The sequence below is a fragment of the Tenebrio molitor genome, chromosome 7 (assembly GCF_963966145.1).
Source record: "Tenebrio molitor chromosome 7, icTenMoli1.1, whole genome shotgun sequence".
Classification (NCBI taxonomy): Eukaryota; Metazoa; Arthropoda; class Insecta; order Coleoptera; family Tenebrionidae; genus Tenebrio; species Tenebrio molitor.
In genome coordinates, this window is record NC_091052.1 from 9,966,091 (window position 1) to 9,990,320 (window position 24,230).

General features: G+C 38.2%; 4 protein-coding genes across 14 annotated transcripts in view; 3 read left to right on the forward strand and 1 right to left on the reverse strand.

Annotated features, from left to right (window-relative positions):
- On the forward strand, positions 1-9,698 carry Cbp80 (Nuclear cap-binding protein subunit 1). Its single transcript, XM_069053420.1, has 7 exons — positions 1-162; positions 216-670; positions 724-1,607; positions 2,462-2,565; positions 8,593-8,831; positions 8,881-9,429; positions 9,486-9,698. The coding sequence occupies exons 1-7, from the start codon at positions 123-125 to the stop codon at positions 9,597-9,599; spliced, it is 2,385 nt and encodes a 794-aa protein (XP_068909521.1). The 5' UTR covers positions 1-122; the 3' UTR covers positions 9,600-9,698.
- On the reverse strand, positions 2,944-18,320 carry LOC138134853 (mucin-2-like). Of its 2 annotated transcripts, none has more exons than XM_069053407.1 (2): positions 17,662-18,320; positions 2,944-6,114 (listed from the first exon to the last, which is right to left on the reverse strand). In XM_069053407.1, exons 1-2 carry the CDS (start codon positions 17,689-17,691, stop codon positions 3,052-3,054), a joined length of 3,093 nt encoding a protein of 1,030 aa, XP_068909508.1. In that variant the 5' UTR covers positions 17,692-18,320; the 3' UTR covers positions 2,944-3,051. The 2 variants fall into 2 exon arrangements, with proteins under 2 accessions (XP_068909508.1, XP_068909507.1); XM_069053406.1 differs by lacking the exon at positions 17,662-18,320 and adding an exon at positions 6,302-6,982.
- Positions 9,755-13,590, forward strand: Lon (Lon protease). Of its 2 annotated transcripts, none has more exons than XM_069053408.1 (10): positions 9,755-10,257; positions 10,307-10,565; positions 10,753-11,198; positions 11,251-11,555; positions 11,609-11,838; positions 11,891-12,083; positions 12,175-12,704; positions 12,757-12,940; positions 12,991-13,180; positions 13,230-13,590. In XM_069053408.1, exons 1-10 carry the CDS (start codon positions 9,862-9,864, stop codon positions 13,392-13,394), a joined length of 2,898 nt encoding a protein of 965 aa, XP_068909509.1. In that variant the 5' UTR covers positions 9,755-9,861; the 3' UTR covers positions 13,395-13,590. The 2 variants fall into 2 exon arrangements, with proteins under 2 accessions (XP_068909509.1, XP_068909510.1); XM_069053409.1 differs by having other exon boundaries at positions 10,804-11,198.
- Positions 13,973-24,230, forward strand: part of LOC138134855 (myogenesis-regulating glycosidase) — a 12,551-nt gene continuing 2,293 nt past the window's right edge. The window contains exons 1-6 of one of the 9 annotated variants that reach the window (XM_069053413.1): positions 13,975-14,110; positions 14,216-14,315; positions 14,905-15,159; positions 15,287-15,492; positions 16,275-16,333; positions 19,247-19,400. In XM_069053413.1, coding sequence (XP_068909514.1) covers positions 15,319-15,492; positions 16,275-16,333; positions 19,247-19,400 — 387 coding nt within the window. In that variant the 5' untranslated portion in view covers positions 13,975-14,110; positions 14,216-14,315; positions 14,905-15,159; positions 15,287-15,318. Of the gene's footprint in view, positions 14,111-14,215; positions 14,316-14,543; positions 14,563-14,904; positions 15,493-15,990; positions 16,209-16,274; positions 16,334-18,429; positions 18,595-18,635; positions 18,768-19,246; positions 19,401-23,676; positions 24,213-24,230 lie in introns of those variants that run through there. The other 8 variants (XM_069053412.1, XM_069053410.1, XM_069053411.1 and 5 more) reach the window with 8 other exon arrangements.

Below are 24,230 nucleotides of genomic sequence, written 5' to 3' on the forward strand. Positions count from 1 at the left end.
TTTGGGCAAGATTTTGACAGATGACATTAGTCGTGTCGTCAAATCGACGCTATTTTGTGGTTATAGTGGACGCAGTTACCAATTTTCTAAGTGTATTTGTGTAAAGTTAAAAACGGTGAAAAATGAGTCGTCGGCGGCCTCACGAGGAAGAGGACGGTTATGGTAACACAAATTGTCCACACATTCGCAATTTCTGCAACTCTTGGTGTTCGCAGACCGTGCCTACCGAAAACGACGTCGTGTTTCGGAAAACCAAGAAATCGAAGATCGCCTAGAATCCCTCATTCTTCGCGTAGGCGAGAAAAGTACTTCTTCCCTCGAATCAAATCTGGAAGGTTTGGCGAGTGTTTTAGAGGCGGATTTGTCTACTTTTCGCATAAAAATATTGAGAATCTTGACGGATTGTGCGATTAAAATGCCCGAGAAATGCACGATTTACACGACTTTGGTAGGGTTGTTGAACGTTAAAAACTACAATTTTGGCGGCGATTTTGTTGAATACATGGTGAAGAATTTTAAAGAATCTTTGAAGAATTGCAAGTGGGATGCTGCCAGGTATGCTTTGAGGTTTCTAGCAGATTTGGTAAATTGTCATGTGGTCTCAGCTCCCTCTCTTCTGCAATTATTGGACAACATGATTGATTCAGCTAATGAGGACAATGTCCCTCAAGTATGCATTCACACCATTTTTTTTTCTTTTTATCTACATGGTAGAAATTTCAGGTGCGCCGCGACTGGTACGTTTTCGCGATTTTGAGCACATTACCGTGGGTTGGACGTGAATTGTATGAAAAAAAAGAACAGTCATTGGAACACTTACTAGTTCAAATTGAAGTTTTTCTAAATAAAAGGACAAAAAAACACCACAATGCCTTAAGAGTTTGGGCAGTTGATACTCCCCATCCTCAGGAGGAATATCTTGATTGTTTATGGTCTCAAATTAGGAAATTAAGGCAGGATAATTGGGCAGAAAAGCACATACCTAGACCATATCTAGCTTTTGATTCTATTCTATGTGAAGCTTTGCAACACAGCTTACCCTCAATTTTACCCCCACCTCATCATGATTCCTACCAATATCCCATGCCCTGGGTTGTGTTTCGCTTGTTTGACTACACAGATTGCCCAGAAGGGCCCATTTTACCAGGCGCCCACTCTATTGAGCGCTTTTTGATAGAAGAACACTTGCATTCAATCATAGAAATGTACCATTTAGAGAGGAAAGATTGCGCCGCTCATCTGCTGAATTTCCCTTACAAGTTAAAAATACCGCTGGAGTACTGCATAGTAGAGTGCATTTTCGCTGAGCTCTTCCACATGCCGACCCCACGCTACCTCGATATCGCCTACGGCGCCATGTTGATCGAATTATGCAAACTACAGCCTTCCACGATGCCCCAAGTGTTAGCGCAAGCGACTGAAATGCTCTTCATGAGAATGGACTCTATGAACGTTTCTTGTTTTGATAGATTTGTCGCGTGGTTTTCGTATCATTTGAGCAACTTCCAGTTCAGGTGGTCTTGGGAGGATTGGGATAGTTGCTTGACGCTCGACCTTGAGCATCCCAAGCCCAAGTTCATAAGGGAAACAATGTTGAAGTGCATGAGGTGAGTTGTGTAATATGGCCAACAAAAAAATGAATAATGAGCGGCTATGAAAAAAAATTCTGGAAATATAATCAACTGTCACTTGTCAGTGGTGACATTTACGTCAATTTTATTTAAAAAATGTTTGTCCGTCGGGAATACAATAGTTATTTATTTAACGAGTTCGTGTGTAAATTGGGCTTTTTTTGCATGAGTGTGCCAGTGCAAAGAAAAGTCCAATTTACACAAGAACGAGTTGAATATAACGTTTTTTTGTTCGACGAGGCACTTAAAGGCCCAAAATCGCTTAAAATCTTTAAAATTAGCTTGACGTTTCGTTTTGACAAGTTGTCACATTTATCAAAATCCGTTCACACAGGAGAAAATTCTCAAATTCTGACAGTGTCGAATAAAAAATTTCATAACAGAATCTTATTTTCGAAATGGAAATGAAAATAATGGCGATTGAGTTTACCACACACAACTTTATCAGAGCTTTGTCAAGTTCTCTCTTTGTTATCGTCGTTAGCATAACTGGAGCTATGTCACGCGTTTTTAAAAGTGGTTTTTTTTTTGCAATAGCCGTCCCATAACACTGTTTTTGTTGATTGTTGTGTTGTGCGATCAAAAAAGAAAGTAAACCTAGTAAACCATGACTATCACAGTTTAATTCGTAGGGTTAATTTAACTATTACTCTATTTGACAACCGTTAAGTGTTCTTATTGGAAGTAAAAGAATTTGAATGTCTCTTTGACAACAGCAAAATTTACTGAACTGAGCTGAACCATGATAGTCATAACTTACTCGATTTTTCTTTCAACCGCGCGGTAGAATTTACTTGTTGGGTCATGTTTGACACTTTTCGTTTCCTTAGATTGTCGTACCATCAGAGAATTAGAGAAATCTTACCAGACTCGTTCAGTTGTTTCATCCCACTTAAACCAGAACCAGACTATAAGTACGCAAAAGAAGGCGCAGGTATGTTGATTTTACTTTAATTTGCTTCGTTAGCGGTAGATGACAAATATATTTTTTTGGCGTCCGTTATTAAATACACAGGTTTTTTCATTCATTTGCGTTCATGAAAAATGTGTTTTTTGAATCTGTCCAGAAGGATTAAAAAAAATGCCATAGCGGTACGCATTTGCGTTATAAAAAAAGTTTCTTATGAACGCAAATGAATGGAAAAACCTATGCATTAAATAACGGACGCCAAAACATTTTTGTGTACAACTCATTAGTAAAGTATCCTTTTTTTACTCCGCGAATTGCGCACTCGCTTCGCACATTTCTTACATAAATAACTATTTTTTAACTAACAGAAACAAGCTAATTAGTAATTACACAACACTGACATAATACTTACAGTTTATTATTTATTTTTCACACTTACAATAACAAAAATAAAATTCTCTAGCATTAATAATTTTTTTACAGTTTTACAAAATCATTACAGACCTGACTTCAGTTGTTATTATTGTTGCTGTATCTTCTTTGACTTCTCCGTTTCGTGGTATAACTTCTCCGTCTATACTTGGGTTGTCTTGACGGCTTCTGATGTAAATAATCGATACTTCTCGCGTGATTCACCAACTGCAAAGCAATATCGTCGAACATTTTTTTAGTTTCAGTTTTGCCTCTTTCAGTTGTCGTCTTCACGGCTGTGTTCGCGTCTTGTGGAATTTCCGCTTTGTAAATCTTATAATTTCCTCTGTGCTTAACTTCGCTTAATTTCGCCTTAATGGTAGGTTCCAAAATGTCGTTCGTACTGGTCGCGTTTTTCTTATTCACCTCAACACTGATAGAAGTACTGTAGCTCTGATCTGTGGACGGTCTATACTCTGTGGTACCGTCAAATCTGGCAGTGGTATCGTAGCTTTTGGTGGTATCTGAACCGGTACTGGTCGGACCTTGTGTCGAAGGCTCATAAAAATCTTTGTAAATAATCTTCGGAGCACTGTTCACCGGTTTTCGTACAATTTTTGAACTTATCTTGATCTGTTTAGAGCGTCTACCACCAAACAGAGCCCGAGCCAGGTCGGATTGGATGTGAACGCGTTTTGTTGTAGTTTGCGTCGGTTCTGTGCTCGGCTTTGGTGGCGAACCGAAGATATCATCTTCATCGAAGTCGTTCTTATTGTCCGATATTGTGTTTTTATTTTTGAGATCTGAATCAACCAGAAAGTCTTCAGTTGTCGTCCCAATCACTTGCGGTACTTTAGTGATCTCTGTTCTTTCGGTGAGTACCGTTTCCGTTGAAACTGTGCTTTTGTCGCCTGTGCTAGTCGATTCTTGAGTATTTGTAGTCGGCGTTTCGGATTGGGTGGAATGTACCGTCTGAGTGGTGCCCTCTGTTGTGACCGGAGATGTTTTCGGTAGGTCCGTCTCAAAAGTGTAAAAGTAGTGCGTCGTGGTTGTAGGAATTGTGTATTTGACTGTCTGTGTTGTCGGGAACTGACCACTCGTCGAATATGTTGAAGGTATCGTATTCATGGTACTTTCAAGTGTTTCGGTGTACCCTTTGGTTGTCGAGTCGAATGAATACTCGAAAATTGTGGTGGGTTTCGTGTAGATCGATGTTGTTTGAGTCGGGGTAACAGTTTCTGAAATAATTGTGAAAGTTGGAGTACCTCGATCGATTGCAGATGTGGTCGTAGCGGGCGGTACTTTTCCAGTAAGAGTGGTACTTTGTCTGGTCGATGAAGTCTCTCCAGTTGTGGGAACTGCTGCAGTTACAGTGTACACATTATCGACAACTGTGGTACTTATTTGATGTTCAGTGGGTACTCGCGTTTTTTGTTGAGTCGTAGGAACCCACGCCACTGTAGTTCTCTCTTCAGTATAAGGAATTTTTTCAATAGCAGTCGTCATTTCCTCTCTAGCAGACGGGACAAATGTGGTTAGTTTCTTCTGAGTTGTTGTTTCAGTAGGTCTAGTCGCGACTGTCACTTTTTTGGTTGTTTCACTCTTCACCGGTCTAGTCACAGGTCTCGTGATTGTTACTCTTTCAGTTTTGACACTCGAGGGTTCGGTCACCGTACTCGAAACATACGGTACTGTGGTGTCCACGTCTTCGTCAGGAGACGGCAATTGTTCGTTGATGGAGTCAGGACGCGTTTCTTTGGGACTTTCGGTAACTGGTCTCATCGGTTCAGTCGAAGTGTTGATCGGGAACAAATCAAACTCTTCCTCTTCAGTCGTGGTCGGTTTCGTCGTCCTCTTCTTCGTCGTGGTTGCAAGGTGCTTCACCGGGACCGAGAATACATCGATGTCGCCTTTCGCAGTGGTAGATTTAGGAGTTGTGGCAATTGTCTGTTGAGATGTTGTCGCAGTTGACGCTTTCGACGACTCTTCCACCGGCATGTAGTAGTGTATGGTAGTGACAGGCAGTGTGATTGGTTTGGGTGGTTGCGGGGTTGGTACTTCCGTCGAGTAGATGATCTGAGGATGCGTGGTCTCTTGAGTGGGCAAGGTCGTCGGAAATCTAATGGGAGTGGTGCTCGGCGACAGCGTGTTCTCAGTCAGTGGTACCAACTGGCCGTCAGGGAATTGCACGAATGTGGTCTGGGGTACCGGGAGGAAAGTCGTCAGGTGGTAGGTGGGACTGGCGGCAGTTGTCTTGTCCGTTGTGGCAGAAAATCGGTGAGGTACGTTGGCGTGAGATGTGGTTTTGGACGCCAGAGATTCGATCAGTTTCTTGTACAGCTCGTACTCTTTCGGATCGATCGTGGTCTGATCGCTGTAGGTGTTTTGTGGATGGTAGGACGAGTAGAATCCGGGGAAGCTGTGCAATACGTGTTTGTAACCGTCCGGACCGACCCCGATCAATATCCCAGGCTTGAAGTGCCCACTTCCGAACCCATCTTGATTGTGCCCTTGATCGACAGGATATTGCCCGCCCGCTTGGCTCTTGTACCACTTGTCGTCTCCCCCATTTCCGTTCAGATGGTACGCCGAGTTGGCACTTTTTATCACGAAGATGTGCCCCGGAACGTTGTAATTAATGTAGCCGTGCCTTTTGACCAACTCCTCGCTGATGGCCGACGTAATGGGCGATACCGTGTACTCTATTTCGAAAACGTGCCCGTGATGCGGGTCTCTGTGCCGTATCCGTTTGACGGTCCACAACGCGAGGAGCTTATGGTGGTGCCCCAAGTTCTTCCACTGTTGACAGTGCGACCTCGCGCATCGTCCACCCGGGGGACAGACGTCGCAATCGTCGCGCTCCGAGTCCTGCAAGAACTTGAAGCCGTCGGGTGTCACGTAGAGTTGGCCTCTGGCCAAGACGGCGATGTCGCCGAAGGGACTGGCGACGTCCTGGCGCCCTATCAAAGGAGCGTGCAGGAGTTGGTCGCGGAGGCCCGGATCGGTGTGGTGCTCTCTGAGAAGGGCCTGGTGGACAGCCTCTCTGAGGCCCAACTCCCAATCTGTGAAAGGTGGAGGGTCGACGTGACGACGAAAGTTTCGCACGGGTCTGTTTTGGTCGATTCTTGTCGTGATAGAGGAAACTTCCCAAGTTTTGAATGTCTGAAAGTAGAGAGTTTTATCGCATATCTTTCGCTACAGTTTTGTTAAATTGTTCCGTTTTTTAACAACCTTGGTAGTGAATGTGATATTTTAATTATGTAAGAAGCAACCGTCCAGGAACTACAAATTATTCTTGTTGTCGAGTTAAGTGGATTCGCACCTCGTCCAATTATTTCAAATTTCTTACCAGAAACAAATAGAAACAGAATATTTTGTAGTATCCCATGCTATAGAGGTCTAGAAAGCGATCTGGCGTGCCGGAGCGTCACACATGTCACCAGCACTTCACCACTTTCTTACTGGTGGATCTGTATTGTTGCTGTTGGAGAGACCATCACGAGAGCCCCACCGATGATCGTGGAAGCTTTCGACATAATTGTTGATACAGCCGACATTGTCTGCTTTTCTGCGCACGGATGAACAATAATTTTTTTGTCTGTACGCAATATGTATATGACGTTGCCCAATTTAGACACATGCCTTGATTGTTATCTCATTTTTTTTCTAAATTTCTTCTCATCAGATAACCGTAATTAAAATAAACGGTTTTTGTGTTTGATGCATGCGTGCTAATTTAACCTGAGGTTGCGACAGCTCCAAATAATAATTAGATAAACGTCCTCGTTAAAAAATAATTCGGTTGACAAAAATGTTTCTGTTTTTCAGGTGCAGGGGTTTGTTAAGTTTTGCCCTTGACGGGATTTACATCGTCAAAAAAATAACAATGAGATTTTTTCTTTATTAATAAACACACAAAAAGAATTTTTTATTGGGTATTCTATGATAAATTTTCATTGTCGCAAGATCTTGATAGTTCGCTGCTTCATTGTTAAAATTATTGACCAACAGCGTGTCAAAATTATAATACTCGCCACAATAACATCATAATTAGCGATATTTTGTGTAGCTGAATGTGTTAATTTGCAAAAAAAAATAGTAGTTTATTCAACGAGTTTGTGTGTAATTTGGGCTTTTTTTGGCATGAGTGGGCCAGTTTAAAACTCGAGTGAAACGAGAGTTTTAAAGGTTCACGACTTGAATACATCGTTTTTTTGTCCGACGAGCCCCTTAAGGGTTTCAAATCGGTGAAAATCTTTAAAATTAGCTTGACGTTTCGTTTTGACAAGTTGTCAAATTTATCAAAATCCGTTCACACAGGAGAAAATTCTCAAATTCTGACAGTGTCGAACAAAAAAAAAAAAGTGGTTTTTAAGGAACCATAAAAATTCATAGTTTAGTCTTGATCTAAGATTTTTTTTTGAATCGTTTAAAATTCCTTGTGCACACATTTTTTGTAAATGTGAGTCACGTCTCGTCCCCACCCAGTCAGTTGAGACCCAATTTGCGTAAAGTTTCGCCGTCCCCGCAATAAAATATTTTCATTTTTATTGCACAAATTCATTAAAGCTGATGGTATCTCCCACTTGTGAAACTGAAGATGATTGTTTGCCAGTTTCTTTTTTCTGATAATTTTGATTCGGTGACGAAACCGCCACTTAACGCAAATTTGCTACGTTGACCACGAATCTCCGTCACACCTTGAACTTAATTGGTCTGTTCGGAGAAGTAAGAAAAAAACACCAATCCAGAATCGGCGTCTTTATCCATATCGCCGAGTCGCATCTTCACGCTTGTAGATTTCGAAACGAAAAACAATAACGAAAGTGCATGTTACACGGTGAAGATTACGATTGTCTGGAGCGTTGAAAACACTGAACAATCATAACAATGAACGGGTTTGACATAACGGTCACGCCAGGGAAAAAACGTGAATTCTGTCATTATCGAAGAAAAAGTTAGGAAAATGTGCGTTGATTTGTGTAATTAGCGCGTCTACTAAAAGAGATCGTTGTCGCGAAAATCGCGTTGCTTAATAAGTTGGACGTTACATAATGTGGACTGAAGAAAGTACATAATTACACGTCACATATTGTTTTTTTTTATAATCAAATTAACGATATACGTGGACTGATAACAGTAGTTATAGATTTCTAATAAACTCATGTGTTGCGTTTCGGTCGTGTTCGTTTTCCTTTTCCGGAGCGATTATAGATTTGGAGGAAGCTCGTGTTGTGTTTTTTAAATTGGTAATTTGTCAGTGTCCATCGATAACAATCTCGACTGTTAATTTGTGTAAACGTCCATAATGGTCATTTCCCCATTATGGATCGATGGCATTGAGCTGTCTGCTTCTCTAAAGTGGAACAGATTAATTTATGCTCTGCATCAGTAAAATCATAGGAATTGTGAAAAAAACCTAAGCAACAGTGGCTTCCTGTGGTGGTGAAATCTTCCGAAATTATGAAATTTTTTTGTCATGCGTAACGAATGCAATCTGTAAATGTCTCTGTGTCAGGAGAAAATGTTCTCCTGATGAAAATTGCACGTCATTCTTTTGTTCACGTTGCAGTTATTGTTTAATGCATTTTTGATTATTGCGAGTCCCTCGTTGATTTGACGTGATTTGTTCGATTTTAGCTTCTCTTCCTGGTACGGCAGCTGCCCATCAATTGGTAGTGTCAATTCGCCAAAAGTGCACACCTGAAGAAGTTTTGGGGGTGCTGAAGGACCTACCGAATCCTCGATCGGAAGAAGAGTCTGATAGCCGGTTTAATCCACTTAAGATAGACGTATTTGTGCAGACTCTTCTCAATCTAGGTTCCAAGAGCTTCTCGCACAGCTTCGCAGCGATATCAAAATTCCTCTACGTCTTTAAGGTAGATTCGCATGTCGTAAGTGAAGTTTTTGTTACGCAGAAAATCGTAGATCTTGGCAGAATCGGAGGAGGCCCAAATATGTGTCCTGAGGAACATGTTCGAGTTGTGGCACAACCACCAGCAGATGATGGTCGTGCTGGTGGACAAGATGTTGAAAATACAGATCGTCGAATGTTCGGCGGTTGCGAATTGGATATTTTCTAAAGAAATGTGCGGAGAGTTCACAAAGATGTACTTGTGGGAGATCTTGCATCTCACTATTAAGAAGATGAATCGGCACGTGATCAAACTGGGAGGGGAGCTTGCCGAAGCGAGGGAAAAACTGGCACGTGCCGAAAGCAGCGAGAGCGAATCTGAAGATGAAGACTCGAAAAAGAAACAGTCCGATACGGAAAAACCGACTGAGGAGTATGTCGAGAGGATGGAAGAGAAATTGGAGGCGGCTCAAGCTGATCAGAAGAATTTGTTTTTGATCATTTTCCAGAGGTTTATTATGATTCTTTCGGAACATTTAGTACGATGCGATACAGACGGAAGGGATTACGCCACGCATTGGTACAAGTGGACTATTGGAAGGCTACAGCAGGTGTTCTTAGCGGTTAGTTAATGACAGTATGTGTCGTAGGATCAAATTTGTGTGTTTTTGTCTTGCAGCATCATGAACAAGTTCAGAAGTACAGTTCTACGTTAGAGACGCTGCTGTTTACGCAAGATCTGGACCCCCACATTCTTGAAGTATTCCAGCAGTTCGTTTCATTAAGGGCTTAAGTATTTTTATATTTACATTTTCGTTGTAATTATCAATCAGATTGTATTAGTTTATCATGTCTCGTATTGAACTTACGAAATAAAAATATTTAAATATTATGCAGAAGTTTATTCTAGAACCATCCCGATCTGTCATCCAACTTAGTAACTTTGAGTTTTTCTTATCGATATGTTGGTAATGACGTCTCGAAGTTTCGGTCTAGACAAAGTGGTTTATTTGAAATATAATTTTGGTTTCCTTTAGAATATTATTTTTTACAAAATGCTACATTTGTCGCGTGTGCTGATCCATTCGCGAAATGTACCACGTTCTTTGCAGCATCTTCACATTAAAAGAAACTTCCACTTATGTTTAGCAAGTAACATAACCCCACTTTCTGGCTCAACTTTGAAATTAGTGCCGACACAGCGATTAGAATTATACAACAATAGTGGGCTAAGACTGACGCAAAAACGTAATTTCGACGATTCGAGCTCCGTGGGGCTGCGGTTTTTCAGTTCCAAGGACGACTCAGACGGCGAAAACAGACCCCCCGATGATGACTCTTACAACACACAATTACCGGCGACTGTCGCCGTTCCGGAAGTGTGGCCCCACGTGCCGGTCATAGCAATTAGTCGTAACATAGTTTTTCCGCGATTTATCAAATTAATAGAGGTGCTATAATACAAAGATTTTTTTGAGGTTATGACATGGTTTTTTGTAGTTGACGCAACCCCAATTAATTGAATTGATCAGAAGGAAAGTTAAACTCAACCAACCGTATTGTGGAATATTTTTAAAGAAGAATGAGGAAAATGATTCTGAAGTTGTGAATAATATTAATGATGTTTATAATGTTGGTGTTTTTGCACAAATTCATGAAATGCAGGATTTAGGAGATCGATTGAGATTGGTCGTTATGGCACACCGCAGAATTAAAATCACGGGACAGATTCTAGATAGCGGCGAAGCACCACCAAAAGGTATGTGAGTGAACCAGACCAATAATAAAGCCTAACTTATGCAACACGTAGCGCACATGTGTGTTACCCCCGCGATAACAAATTCCATTTTTCCTAGTACCACAATCGTTCTGCTATAAAAGCGTCAAATATATTTTAATTTTTGTTGGAAAAATGTAAAGTTATAACGCAGCCCGTTTTGCTGCAGAAATGAAAATCACCTTTCCAATTTTTAAAACGTCAATGAACGTATTTGTAGAGGAAACGGACGCGGAGAAACGTCGCAGAAAACACAGAAACAACCGCGTCAAGAAAGCGACTGAACCGAAAGTTGCTGAACAAGCACCCCAAGCCAAGACCGACGAAAAAAAAGACATCAAAGAGCCGCGAAAAGAACAGTTTCTTATGGCGGAAGTGGAAAATATCGTCCACAATAAATTCAAACAAACGGAAGAAGTTAAAGCGTTAACTCAAGAAGTTATAAAGACCATCCGCGACATTATCAGCTTAAATCCATTATACCGCGACAGTTTGCAACAAATGATGCACCAAGGTCAACGAGTTGTTGATAATCCGGTATATTTGAGCGACTTGGGGGCGGCTCTCACCGCCGCTGAATCCAAAGAACTCCAAGAGGTTCTAGAAGAGTTGGACGTGAGTTAGGTACATACTAACTGTACTTGAGAGATTCAGATGTTTCTTATAGATTCCCAAAAGACTGATGTTGTCGTTGTCGCTTTTGAAGAAAGAATATGAGTTGTCGAAGTTGCAACAGAAAATCGGGAAAGAAGTTGAGGAGAAGGTGAAACAGCACCATCGCAAATACATCTTGCAAGAGCAGTTGAAAGTTATTAAGAAGGAGTTGGGGTTGGAAAAAGAAGATAAGGATGCTGTAGGTGACAAGTTTCGGGAGAGAATCAAAGATAAAGTGTTACCAGAGGCTGTCAATTCGGTTATTGAGGAAGAACTAAATAAGTTGAATTTTTTGGAAAGTCACAGTTCAGAGTTTAAGTAGGTTTGATGCAGTAATAAAAATTGTGAGGCTCACGTTATGTTTAATTTAGCGTCACAAGGAACTATCTGGACTGGTTGACGTCGCTTCCGTGGGGCATTTATAGCGAAGAGAATTTGAACTTGCAGAGGGCTTCGGAAATTTTAGATCAGGATCATTATGGAATGGATGACATTAAAAGACGAATTTTAGAATTCATTGCTGTGAGTCAATTGAAAGGTTCCACTCAAGGGAAAATTTTGTGCTTCCACGGACCACCAGGCGTCGGAAAAACAAGCATTGGTAGATTCGACACCTTCGATGTGTTTTTTTTTATTGTTTGAGTTGTTTTCAGCTAGATCTATTGCGCGAGCTCTTAATAGAGAATACTTCCGATTTTCAGTGGGAGGTATGACTGATGTGGCCGAGATTAAGGGCCACAGACGTACTTACGTGGGGGCAATGCCCGGCAAAGTTATCCAATGTTTGAAAAAAACCCGCACCGAGAATCCGCTTGTACTTATTGACGAGGTCGACAAGATCGGCAAGTATGTTGGTTTTTAGTCAATCACCGAGTAAAAAATTTGATGTTTTGTGATTCCGATTTTTAACTGAAATTCTCTTGTTTTTCTGTTTCAGGGGCTACACTGGCGACCCAAGCTCCGCCCTGCTAGAGCTCCTGGACCCGGAGCAAAACGCAAATTTCCTCGACCATTACTTGGACGTCCCCGTAGATCTGTCAAAGGTTTTGTTCATATGCACTGCCAACGTTGTGGACACCATTCCGGAGCCTCTGAGAGACAGAATGGAGATGATCGACATGTCGGGTTACGTCGCCGAAGAAAAACTAGCGATAGCGACGAAATATTTGTTGCCGCAAGCGATGAAAGACAGCGGATTGAACGACCAACACATCAAGATCGACGACGAATCGTTGAACGTCCTGATCAAGAGCTACTGTCGCGAGTCGGGTGTGCGAAATTTGCAAAAACACATCGAAAAGGTTGTCAGGAAGGTCGCTTACAAAGTGGTCAAGGAAGAAACGAATTTTGTGGAAGTTAGCACGAAGAACTTGTCGGATTTTGTCGGGAAGCCGGTGTTTTCGCAGGAGAGGATGTATCCGACGACGCCGCCAGGGGTCGTCATGGGGCTGGCGTGGACCGCCATGGGTAATTATCAAATGACATTTTGGTTATTGATTTGATTGTTTTTCTTATCTAGGTGGTTCCACGCTTTATATCGAAACCACGACGAGGAAAAGTCCTGTTGAAAAAGAAGCTGAAGGCAGTTTGGAGTTAACCGGTCACTTAGGTGACGTCATGAAAGAGTCCGCAAAGATCGCCCTGACAGTTGCCAGAAATTACTTATACAAGACAGATCAAAACAATAAATTTTTGCAGACAAGGTTTCTCCGAGATTTAGTCTATTGACTCATTGTACGACTTTTCTTTTCAGTCATTTACACCTGCACGTCCCAGAGGGCGCCACACCCAAAGATGGACCCAGCGCGGGTTGTACAATTGTCACAGCTTTACTGTCATTGGCAAAGAACGAACCAATCAGACAAGATGTAGCCATGACGGGTGAAATTTCCCTAATGGGTAAAGTATTGCCAGTGGGAGGCATAAAAGAGAAAACAATTGCTGTAAGTGTCCTCGTTACCATGTTTGTTTGTTTGATTGTTTTGATTTCAGGCGAAGAGATCTGGGGTGAAGTGTATCATTTTACCCGAAGAAAACAAAAAAGACTTCAACGACCTACCCAAATTCATTACAGAGGGTCTCGAAGTGCATTTTGTGAGTACATTTGAACAAGTTTATAACATTGTATTTAATAAAGCAACCAAGACTGTTCCTTAATTGTGGTTGAATTTTGTTCTTATATTTTTAGTGTTAAAAAGAAAAGTGATACTGTTATTATTATTGTCACTTTTGAACTCTTTTACCGGTTCAAAAATGCTTTAAATCGTGTATTTATTTTACAACCAGCGAATACAACTTGAACTATTTGTTATTCCTATTTTGTATGGTGAATAAAATATATTTGTAAAAAGCTGAGATTCGTATTATTTCTGCGGACTCGTCTCGCATGGCGACAACCATGAAATGAGCCCATAAAATCTTCGCGTGTAGGAAGTCGTTAAGGTTGGGACAAAATTGATGAATTTAATTCATTTGAAAATTGCAGTCTTTACTTAATTCACAGTTGTACTACGAGGGCCAAACACTGCCCCTCTATTGGATAACTCTGCCACAAAGAGGCTTAATTCGGTGGTTAATTGAATTCGCAAACTTTTGCCACAAGAAAGTGAGTGTTTGTAGAATGTAAATTTCACAATAGGATATTTGCATTTCTTATCGGTGTTGTGTAATACCCAACCGCGGCTTTTATCAAGGAGTTTTGTTTTTAAAGATAGCAATACCGTGCTATTGTTTGATCATCAAACATTTATCTGTTAATCTTCCGGATGTATTTTTTTTAAATATCTGACTTATTTGATGGATTCGAATGTTGATAGCATTTTATTTTAAGATACCTATATTTTCATCTTAACAAATCAACCAGAGCGGACACTGTAAGTACAGACCAACCAGAAAGTGATGTCGCATTAAAAAAAAATTAAAGCGACATTATTTAACAGGTACTGCGACATTAACACTTTTGTAACGATTTTTTTCAGGTTTGAGATTAAAAGACAACAGAAGTTGAAAGAAACGAAAAACGAAAAAATTTCGTTTACATATGCTAAACAAGTATACGGATGAATAACAGGGAAAAAGGTAATTTTTTCATTTGAATAATTTTTGTTATTACAGTGGCACATGCTGCAATTATTTATTAATAAACAGATTGGACGAAATTAGACTGGATTATTTCACATGAAAATGTGGATTAAGTCAATACAAGATAATATTTTATCTGTTGTTCATTTGTATTTAAAAAAAACTACTCGCATATTGATTGCCTAATTTTTGAACAAGTTTTGTGTAAAATATAATATGTAATTAATTCTGAACGGCAACCACGGTAGGTGGAACTAATGTTTAATTGATGTTTTGTAAAAGAACTCTCATAATCGTTGTTGTTTTCAATGGAAGGTTTATTGCAGTGTTTGTTAGTGAGTACTATCGAAGATGTTTTCAAAATGCAAATGTCACCGCTATCCAAATAGCTTATTTAATCACCTGACCTAGATCGCCCGTAGCATTGATTTTGTTTGACAATTAACACAATAAAATTAATTAACAAATATTTACGTCTCGAAACTGTTTGGCTTTTCTTACGCATTGACCAAGCCCCGTATCACTACTATCTAGATACGTCTACTATCGTAGTTAAAGTACATTAATTAACACTTTTTACTTGCAGGTAAAGAAACCGCAAAACATCACGTGAAATTCTACCCAGTTTGAATGTAAATCCAGAACAAACATTTCCATATTTATTTTCGCATATCTGCGATTGTGGAAACGGAGTACATTTTTACGATGCACGATTTTCGCATTTCGCTTAATGAATTCGAGGTTCCAACTAATAATGTCTAATTATTTCCATCGCTGATGTGAGAACATCAAGTGAATTTTAATTGTTTGATTGCTACCGATATATCAACAATAAACAAGTGTAAGCTGACTTTTATACTAATTACTGTTTGTGATACCTTTGAAGTAGCCAGTGTGTCGTTTTATTAGTTTAGTTTAAAGTAGTTGAAACATGAATAGACGGAAATATAATTCGAGACATTTTGAAGAGATTCCGATCATTGTAGTGGACCCACCGCCGATGGATCCTAAACCTAATAGCGTACACGAAACTTCTTTAAATGTCGAAGGTAAAGACGGCGATGAAGGTGAAGAACGGCCGCCGGAAGCGTCGGAAAGAAGACTGTCCTTGAGAAGGAACAGCATCTCGCTTCCGAATCTGGACGACCTGCAAGTCCTCAAACAGCATGTCCAGGTACAATTTTTCTCAAATTTGATGAATAAAACAAATTACAATTAACATCTTAACGACGTTCTACTGGTTTAGAACAGTCGTTCTTATCTTCTACGCGTTTGGATAAGGATTAACGTGTACTGACGGGGTGAACTTAACAATAATAAAAACATCTAGGTCAAGGAGTAGATTAACGAAGTGAACGACAGTCGGTAATCAAAATATTACAGTATCGTCGCACAATTGAAATAAATGAACCAGCCAATTTTAAATTGTTAACAACGCCAATTTGAACTTACCCAAAACAATTTTTTCATTTTCAATTTAGAATGAATTTTCACAAATCGTGAAAATGAAACTAGTTTAAAGTAAAATAAACCTGACAACACGGTTTACATCTGGTAAGGTATAATTTGGGTGTCGACTTTTGTTCCCTCCTCACATCAAGAAAAGTTGTTATCGTGCGTTAAATTCATCATGACCTTGATTAACTTGATCCAAATGCTCGTTTAAAATAAATGTAAATTCATTCGGATCGTGATGTGTTGAAAACTTTGCGGTTTCTCGTCTTATCGCCGGTTTTGTTTGTATCGAGACAAAAAATCCGAGTGGGGAAATTGTTTAGAATAATGAAAACAAGACAGATTGATAAACGATGCGGTCGCGACTATGACGATGGTGACAATACTTCCGAAACGTGTTCGAGTCTAGAAATCGAGATATTTGATGCGTACAAGGTCTAGGTTTTATTTAAAATTGTCAATTGTGTGACTTTGCTAAAATATTCTTTTCTTTTGTGGTAGATCGCAGAGGATGGAGACGACGATACAGACAGTGATTACGAAATTCCCCCAACTAGTAGGTAATGTTATTGTGTAATGTTTAGTTATAGTTGTTTTCATGTTTTTCTTTGCAATTTTTATTTCAACTTTAATTATTATTGCATCGAGTCATGTTTGGATGCAACCTCCGATTCAGACGAGACGCGCTGTTGCCTATATTGTGACCCACGTAAATAAATTTTTGTCTATTTTATCTCTTTAAAATCATTTTAATATCAAATTTTCATCCAATCACGTCAAAATTAGAGTTTACGAAACAACTATTCCATGAATAATTAATTACAGAAAGACAAAGGTTAAAAATTATTAAATTTAATTTAATAACCTGTAATTATTGTAATTTAGAAGAAAAAAACTTGTACCCATTTGCGTATATTTAGTTTTTTTTTGTGAGCCTATTTTTTACAAAACAAAAGCGGAAGTATTCTAAATTGTGTTTAGAATAAAATTGGGGCATTATCTGTATTTAAAGAGATACATAAGAAACTATTTTCCTCTTTGTTAAAGGTTTCACTTTTATTACTCTCATCTACGCTACTGTGTCGTGTAAATTGTGATAATAACAAAGATAATAAACATAAAATTTTATAGTGTAATTTATTGTCGACAACAAATTAAGTACCTGGGCGTATTATTTGATTACAATAATGTAATTCTTCTCACATAATTATTATTAAAATGTTTTCTGGCACACAGTTGTTCATAATTTAACTGAAATACCTTAACGTTTGGAAGTGTAATAAACATACTATCGTTGTTGTATCACACACTTTACTTTGACGTCTTCGAGGAAAAATACTCGAAGCAAATACCGAAGTGCTCTAGTTTTAACCGATTACATTTCCAATTATACAACGTGCCTCAGAAATAAGTACATTAATTTTAACTGGTAATAGAACTCGTTAACAGAAACAATATATTTAAATATATTTTTTTCCTCAACCTTGAAGTTATCCAATTAAAATGGGGATTATATACTTCGCCGATGCTGATAAGCGAAGAAGAAAAAACAAATGCAAGAAAACTTTCAGTTGTTTTTTGCCAACTTATGCTCAGCAGCTAACTGTTGTGCCGGTTATTGTGACCTGTAAGAGTGGAAGAGAAAAAAGAGAATCATATCGCGGATATTAAATGAAAACAATTTTAATAATAAATAATTTTAACTGATCCTAATGACTCACGCATACCTAAGATAATGACAAAATGTCTCCTAAAATCTTTAAAAATTTTCATGAAGTAATAAGAGTAATTACTAATTATTACACGAAGTGTTCAAAGTGACCGCCGTTATTGTCAATACAAAAATTAAGGAGCCGACGAAATGATTCTTCCACTCTTTCCAGCATACCTTTGTTATTGCGAATTGTTGTAGCAGCATTTTCCACCCGTCTTAAAACTTCAGTTGTATCAACTGAGATCGAATATATCAAGTCGCACGGAAATTCTCTGGGTTTGAGGAGCACTCCCGCACACTTCACCATAAGCCAACACAACACTATTCGAAAATAAACGCGCCATTTTCACAAAATTTTAGCTTAAATCACAGAGTCGACACGTGAACACCTGCCTTTTGTAGGTAGTCGCATAAACTAACTAAATATGTAATCCTCTTGTCTCTACTTCGGCCACGGAGCAAAAAACTTTATTCGAAAAACACGATGTTTTGCGCCGATTTTACAAAAACTATTATTTCACGGTTACTGTCATTGGGTTGAATAATTAGAAAACAGACACCTCGTTAATTTATGGGGGGAAAATACTGAAATGAAAATTATATTTCGAAAAAATGGTACATAACACTGGTTAAAATTAATGTAGGTACATACTTATTTCTGAGACACCTTATTAAAATGTTGACGTCGCTAATTATTGACAAACCAGTCGGAGTGATCATTTTATTCTTATCTGAGTAGAGAGGAGCTGAGATTAAAAAATCACGGAATGTTTACAATCGTGATTTCATTTTCTTTTATCTAGCGATTTTTCCGTTACGCTACTATTTCCCAGTATCTCCGACCCTGGTTTCACACTGGAGGAGAACGTTTGTTTTTTAAAATGACACATTATCCACGATCCATACACTTAAGAAAGAGATAAATATTAGATAAGGAATTAATGCTCGTTAGTCTGTCAGTGTTTTCGTGAAATCACAGATGTGATTTATTTAAATCAATAATTAGTACCTCTGCGATCTCTACTTGAGCTACATCATGAGTTTTTCCAATTTCAATCTGGACGAGATCCAGTACATCGACGACGATGGAAATACCACCGTTTCCAAGTGAGTCCCTTTTGTTTAATCCAGACAGTGAAAGTGAATCACTTTCGTAGAAAACCGTTGAAGGAATTGCGCTTATTGAATACGGAAACGCCTACAAGTGAGACGTTGTAATAATATTTTATTACAACGAGTTGAAGTGCAAATGCAGTTGGTCGTGCGGATATTGTAATAATGTAAGGCAGACGAGGGTCTAGATCAGTGCCGAGTTCATATAGAATAACTGGTGTCAATCTTAATAACAAATATGAGAACGTAATACCAGGAGTCAGTAAAAAATCACCTAGGCGCGATTTGAATCAATTAATTGCCAGAGCTCCAACTACGACTTTCTGTCGCTTCTCGCATTTTAATTATTTTTATAATTACAAAATTATAAATATAAAAATAGATCAGCCGAGTTGTAGATTTTAGAAAATTGGTGATTTACGAGATTGAAATTGATTTCTTTGGTGTCATTTCGGCTTATAAATTTACTACAATTGAAGCTTCCCCTCACAGGTCAACACGCTTGTGATAAAAGGCAATGCCTCATACGCTATATTACATTACGGGATCATTTATTACCGTGGTAGAGTCTTGTTCTAGCACTTAATCTAATGAAACTGTAACGAATTGGTTAGTGTCTTTGTACAAGTTGTGCGGTCTCTTACAGGACTCCTCTGCGTAATGCTAGAAGGAAGTCTGTCACAAGTCCTCCATCCAAGATGCTCAAACCTCCAGGTGAAGATGAGTCCGGAAGTAATTCACCGGCTAATTCCATCACGTCGATCAACTCCTTGGCGAGTCTGCTCAGGGAAAAAATGCAGGTAGGTACTTTGGAACAATTGAAAACTTTATTAAACAAACTGGCTTTTAAAACTGATTAAACATTCTCGAACAAAGTAATTTTTTACATAATCTATTAATGGCAGTATAGTGATACCCGAAATTCCGTGTCTCTAACTGTACATAACATTTTAGTTTTACAATACAAAAATTTCCGATAATAATGCGGAATCTGGAAAAGTGCCCCGAATGCTTGCAACGTTTCCACGTTGAATATACATAATATAGTTTTCAAATTGTAAAAACTAAATTTGGAAATAAACCGCGTGTTACGTTTAAATATTCAGTGATCATTCATCTAATTTCTAAATACAAAAATATTCGCATACTAGTTATTTATGTAATTATTGTTAATACTATTTATTGTTTGTAATAGTATAGTGGGATATAAGATTAGTGAGTGCATTATAACAGAATCGAGGAAGAGTTTGAAAAATCGAAACGCACTCGAGATTTTTCATCTTCCGAGTTATTAGTGTGGTATTATCCCGCAGGTGGCGTAAGTAGAGGAAAAGTTGACACGTTTTGAGTTTTTGACGGGTAAATAAGTTTATTATTTTTGATTAAAACTTAAAAGTGTCTTGTGTATACCTAAGTAACATGAGGTAAGTAATATTTAAACTTTAAAACAGTCTAATTAATAGTGGATTTATGTGGCATTTTATTATTTTGAGGCAACCTATTTTGAATTTAATACATAAGTACAGTGGGGAGCACGGAATTTCGCACACCAATTTGTATGTCATTAAAAAAAACTATCTAGTCTAAGCTTTATGGTCATTATAATCAATCATGATTTATGTGATCATGACTGATGTTTCACCTAAACTGTGACGAAACTGCCGCCAGTATCTCATTTTAATAAAATTATGTTAGTGAAATGTCCAGTGTGTGCGAAATTCCGTGCTCGCCACTGTACCTATATTCAAAATATTAGAATTAGTCAAAAAATGGAGCGAGAAATTATCGTTGGGAATGGCAGATTGAATTCTTCAACAGTGATGGTACTCTAATACATATATCAAAATGAAGGGAAAGTAATTCTAGTAAATATTCGAGGAATGCTGAATTTACATTTGGGGGTTGGCATCCCCTGTGAAGATATCATATGGTATCAGGGTTAGTCGCGAGAGACTTTCGATGAAAATTTCGTTATATGCAACCCAAAATACAAGAAACCCCTAGAACCTGATATTTTGTTTAATTCGAAATAAGTTAGCAATCCAAGTAACTTGACGAATAAGATTAATCATGACACTTTCTCTTTATTGAGGTTATGCGCAAAAGTTTTTACAACAAACATGGATGTTGCCTATTTGGAAATCGCCGTCTGTAAATAAATGCAGCTTGCACAAAAACTATGGTGTTTTGTATCGTAAGTATCATTTTTTCAGTATTCTGTAACGTTTTCCACCGAAGCTAAAAGCAGCTGTGAAAGAACTGCAAAGAATACCAGAATAAAAGACAGGGTAATTGTTTACTTTAGCTACTTGTGGAATTTTCACAAAGACAGAATGGAACGCGAAATTGTGATTGGAAATGGGAGAGTACGATTTTTTAATTCTGATGGTGGTAATCTTTTACAAGAAAACCAAGGGGAAGTACTTCTCACGAACATCCGTAGAAAGTTCCATTTGTTCTTAGGGATTGGAATTCCTTGTGACTATATTCAATGGTACAGTTGTGTAAATAACACAGTAACCGTTGAGTTACGCGACGGATGTATTGCAAAAACCATGATTTTGAATTTAGAGACGATTGAACAGGTTAAAATGATAATATCCAAGGTAAAATCTCCTAAGAAACCAAGGGCATGATGGTAACGTGTAAGAATTTTGTTTTTTCTGACTTTTCCTTTCGCAGAACTTCGTCATATACCGACTCCGATGACTCGTGTAGAGGGAAGACCAGCGGGGTAGACAATTCATTTGACTCTGACAGCCCGTCCAGTCATGACAGTTGTTATAATATGATGAACAATGATGAATAAAATAACTGAACAGAAACGATTACTTGTTTTTTTTCCGCAAAGGAGTTATGGTTACTCTTTAGGCCGCGTTCATTTTTGCCTTGAATTTTCGCTTTACTTGCAAAAAAGCGACGAGGTCATCTTGCTTCTCGGCACGCTGCTGATGACGCTTTTCTTCCGATGTCAGTACTTCAGTAAGGTTGTTTACCGTCTGTTGACTTTCCGGCCGAGCCCACCATGTCTGTCGAAGACTTTCAAACTCATCAGGAATCGAGTCCAGCAGTTTCACCACGAGCAACGACTCATCTCGCTTTACATTCAACTGTTGCATGCGCAAAACAAGAACCTCGAATTTGACAATATGCGTCACACTACCATCGGTCAATGTTTTTGTTAAACTGAAAAACTCCGCTTGCACAGTATGTGCGGCTTGTTTTGTTTGTTGCTCAAAAACACTATGTAACTTTAGCCACATATCTCTGGTTTTTTCGCAAGTTGTCAATAACGCCATTGCCTTCGATTCCACAGTTTTAAGGATGAACTGGAGTAACAATCTGAGCAAAAAGTTGCGGAATTCTTAAAAAATAAAATTTATATTTTATTTTTTAATGCTATGAAACGTTTATTGGTAGGAATCAATATTAAAAAAAAAAGTTTTTAATTTTTGGATACGAATTGTAATCAGTTGCAAGTAAATTGTGTGTTTATTTTCTTGATATTTAGATAATTACTTACATGTGATTTTACAATCTTTTGACTAAGACTGTACGTAAAAGTAAACAGAAGCACACTGAATTCAATTTTCATTGCATTTCTGTTAATAGTTCTTAACGTAACTGTAGTAAAACGTGCGATATGAGTGTAATATTGCATACCGACGTCAGTTATATGCATTTTGTTCACTTTTTATTGAAATTAAAACAGGTGCATAACCTCAAAAACCGTGTTTTTCCACATATAATTAGCGATTACATGGAAAAATTGTAAATTCATTAGAAAATTCTACGAATCAATACTTTATGTGGGAAAAATCATAATAAAATTATAAGTGTAAAATATCTCGAAACTTTAAAAGGTAATAACTTTAAAATTCCTCGATCAAATTTTTTTAAATTTGGCACAGTACTTTAGCATGGATAGAAGCACTATTGTACCAATTTTGAGCAATTTTCGCCATTTTTGCAGTTCATCCTTAACGATGACCCGACACGTTGCACGATCCGCCTTGTCCCTTGTCTCCAACAATTCACTAGCGCACACCTCGTAGGCGCCCTCGATCCTTCGAAGCAAGTTCTTGACAGCGAACTTCCAGATATGCCAATTTTCAATATATGTTTGTATATTTTGAAAAAACTTCACGATCTTCTAGAATCACCAGCTGCCACGACTCGCGCAGTTAGTTCTCCTACCGAATTTATCTCTATCATATTGATTTAAATCCGAAGATCTTGGCGGCTAAAGCGTTAGACCGTTTCGTCCAATCCACCTTTCAGGGTAGTTTTGGTTCCACCACTGTGTAACTTGGCGAGCATAATGTGGTGGCGCGCCATCATGCAGATAGGTATACTCCGTACTCTGGTAGATTGCACGTTTTTTGACAGAAGACAGACACAGAAACCGGTTTGGCGGGAATTAATCTGCAGGGATACAATGTTTTTCTACATAACGTGAAACAATTGAGATGGAGAGTTTAGTATTTTTCACTGCTTTATGTTTTGGAATTAGAATTTAAAAACGTGCAATCTATCACCGTACGGAGTATACCACATTTCTTGCATAATGTCTAAGGGCACTTTGTCCAGCAACTCAGGCAAAGTACCACTCAAAAATCGAAGGTATTCTTCACCACGGCAAGAAGACTCTTTTTGTTATACAAAAAGTGTATGAAGCGTGTAAAAAGCGAGAGTTCGGTTTTTCTTTACTATTGCTTTTATGATTTCGACTATGAAACTAAGACAGTGGCGCGTCCACAATTTTTTGTCTAAATTGCAATGCCATTTGTTCAAGTATCATTACGTTTTTCTAAAAACGCATATTTTTCCATTGATGCGGGAGTATTCACTACCTACATGTTTAAATATTTCCGTGTATTTTGATATAGTACAAACTTAAAAACAGGTCGAAATAATGCCTTGAAATTTTAATTTTTTTGCTATGCTTTAAAAACAGGGCAAAGTCTTTTAAAATGTTACTTTTTTAAATATGGGTACTGTGTCATGGCTGTTTTAAAAAATGTTATCCATTTTTGGACGTACATATATAATTGGAAAATAAAGAGAATTGAACTGGATTCGGTGGAGTGTTTGTCTTCTGATTTGTAAGATCATTGTACAAACACATTTGTAAAAGTCGCGAAAACAAATATTAATCCTGGTTAGCGCAAATGAAGAAGAGGTCAGCTTAAAATAAATACTGGTGTAGCGATTATGAGATAATGGAATATTTTTATAATTGAACTAATGCTTAAGTTATTCAACAACAAGAAATCTTGCACTTCGAATTCAGCTTTTCGTATTATATTTTATGGACAAGTAGGCGTTAACTCCGAGGAATGTCGAACAAAAACAAATTTTATTTTTTTAAATATTTTGACAAAGCACCAGAGACAGCTGTAGGTGTTGTAAGTCTTTTATTTAGCTTTATGGTTTTGATAATTTTTGTTGTTGTCTGGATGCCCAATTAAAAATTTCGTGTTGTAAACAAATTTTTATAAACAAATTCTTATCGCTATCAAAACACCATAAATTATGCGGGAATATGATCATGCCTAAAATTTAACTGCGCTTCAAAGTGCAACACCATGGATTTATTTTTAAAAATAATTGTAAGTAATTGCGCCACA

Coding starts and splice junctions, on each gene's coding strand:
- LOC138134853 (XM_069053406.1), bottom strand. CDS start 6,340: ATGGGATACTACAAAATATTCTGTTTCTATTTGTTTCTG. Junction 6,115..6,301: donor TCTGTTTCTATTTGTTTCTG/GTAAGAAATTTG, acceptor CTCTACTTTCAG/ACATTCAAAACTTGGGAAGT.
- Lon (XM_069053408.1), top strand. CDS start 9,862: ATGCTACATTTGTCGCGTGTGCTGATCCATTCGCGAAATGTACCACGT. Junction 11,556..11,608: donor AGTCACAGTTCAGAGTTTAA/GTAGGTTTGATG, acceptor TGTTTAATTTAG/CGTCACAAGGAACTATCTGG. Junction 12,941..12,990: donor AATAAATTTTTGCAGACAAG/GTTTCTCCGAGA, acceptor TTTTCTTTTCAG/TCATTTACACCTGCACGTCC.
- Cbp80 (XM_069053420.1), top strand. CDS start 123: ATGAGTCGTCGGCGGCCTCACGAGGAAGAGGACGGTTATG. Junction 671..723: donor ATGAGGACAATGTCCCTCAA/GTATGCATTCAC, acceptor TAGAAATTTCAG/GTGCGCCGCGACTGGTACGT. Junction 8,832..8,880: donor AATTCCTCTACGTCTTTAAG/GTAGATTCGCAT, acceptor AGAAAATCGTAG/ATCTTGGCAGAATCGGAGGA.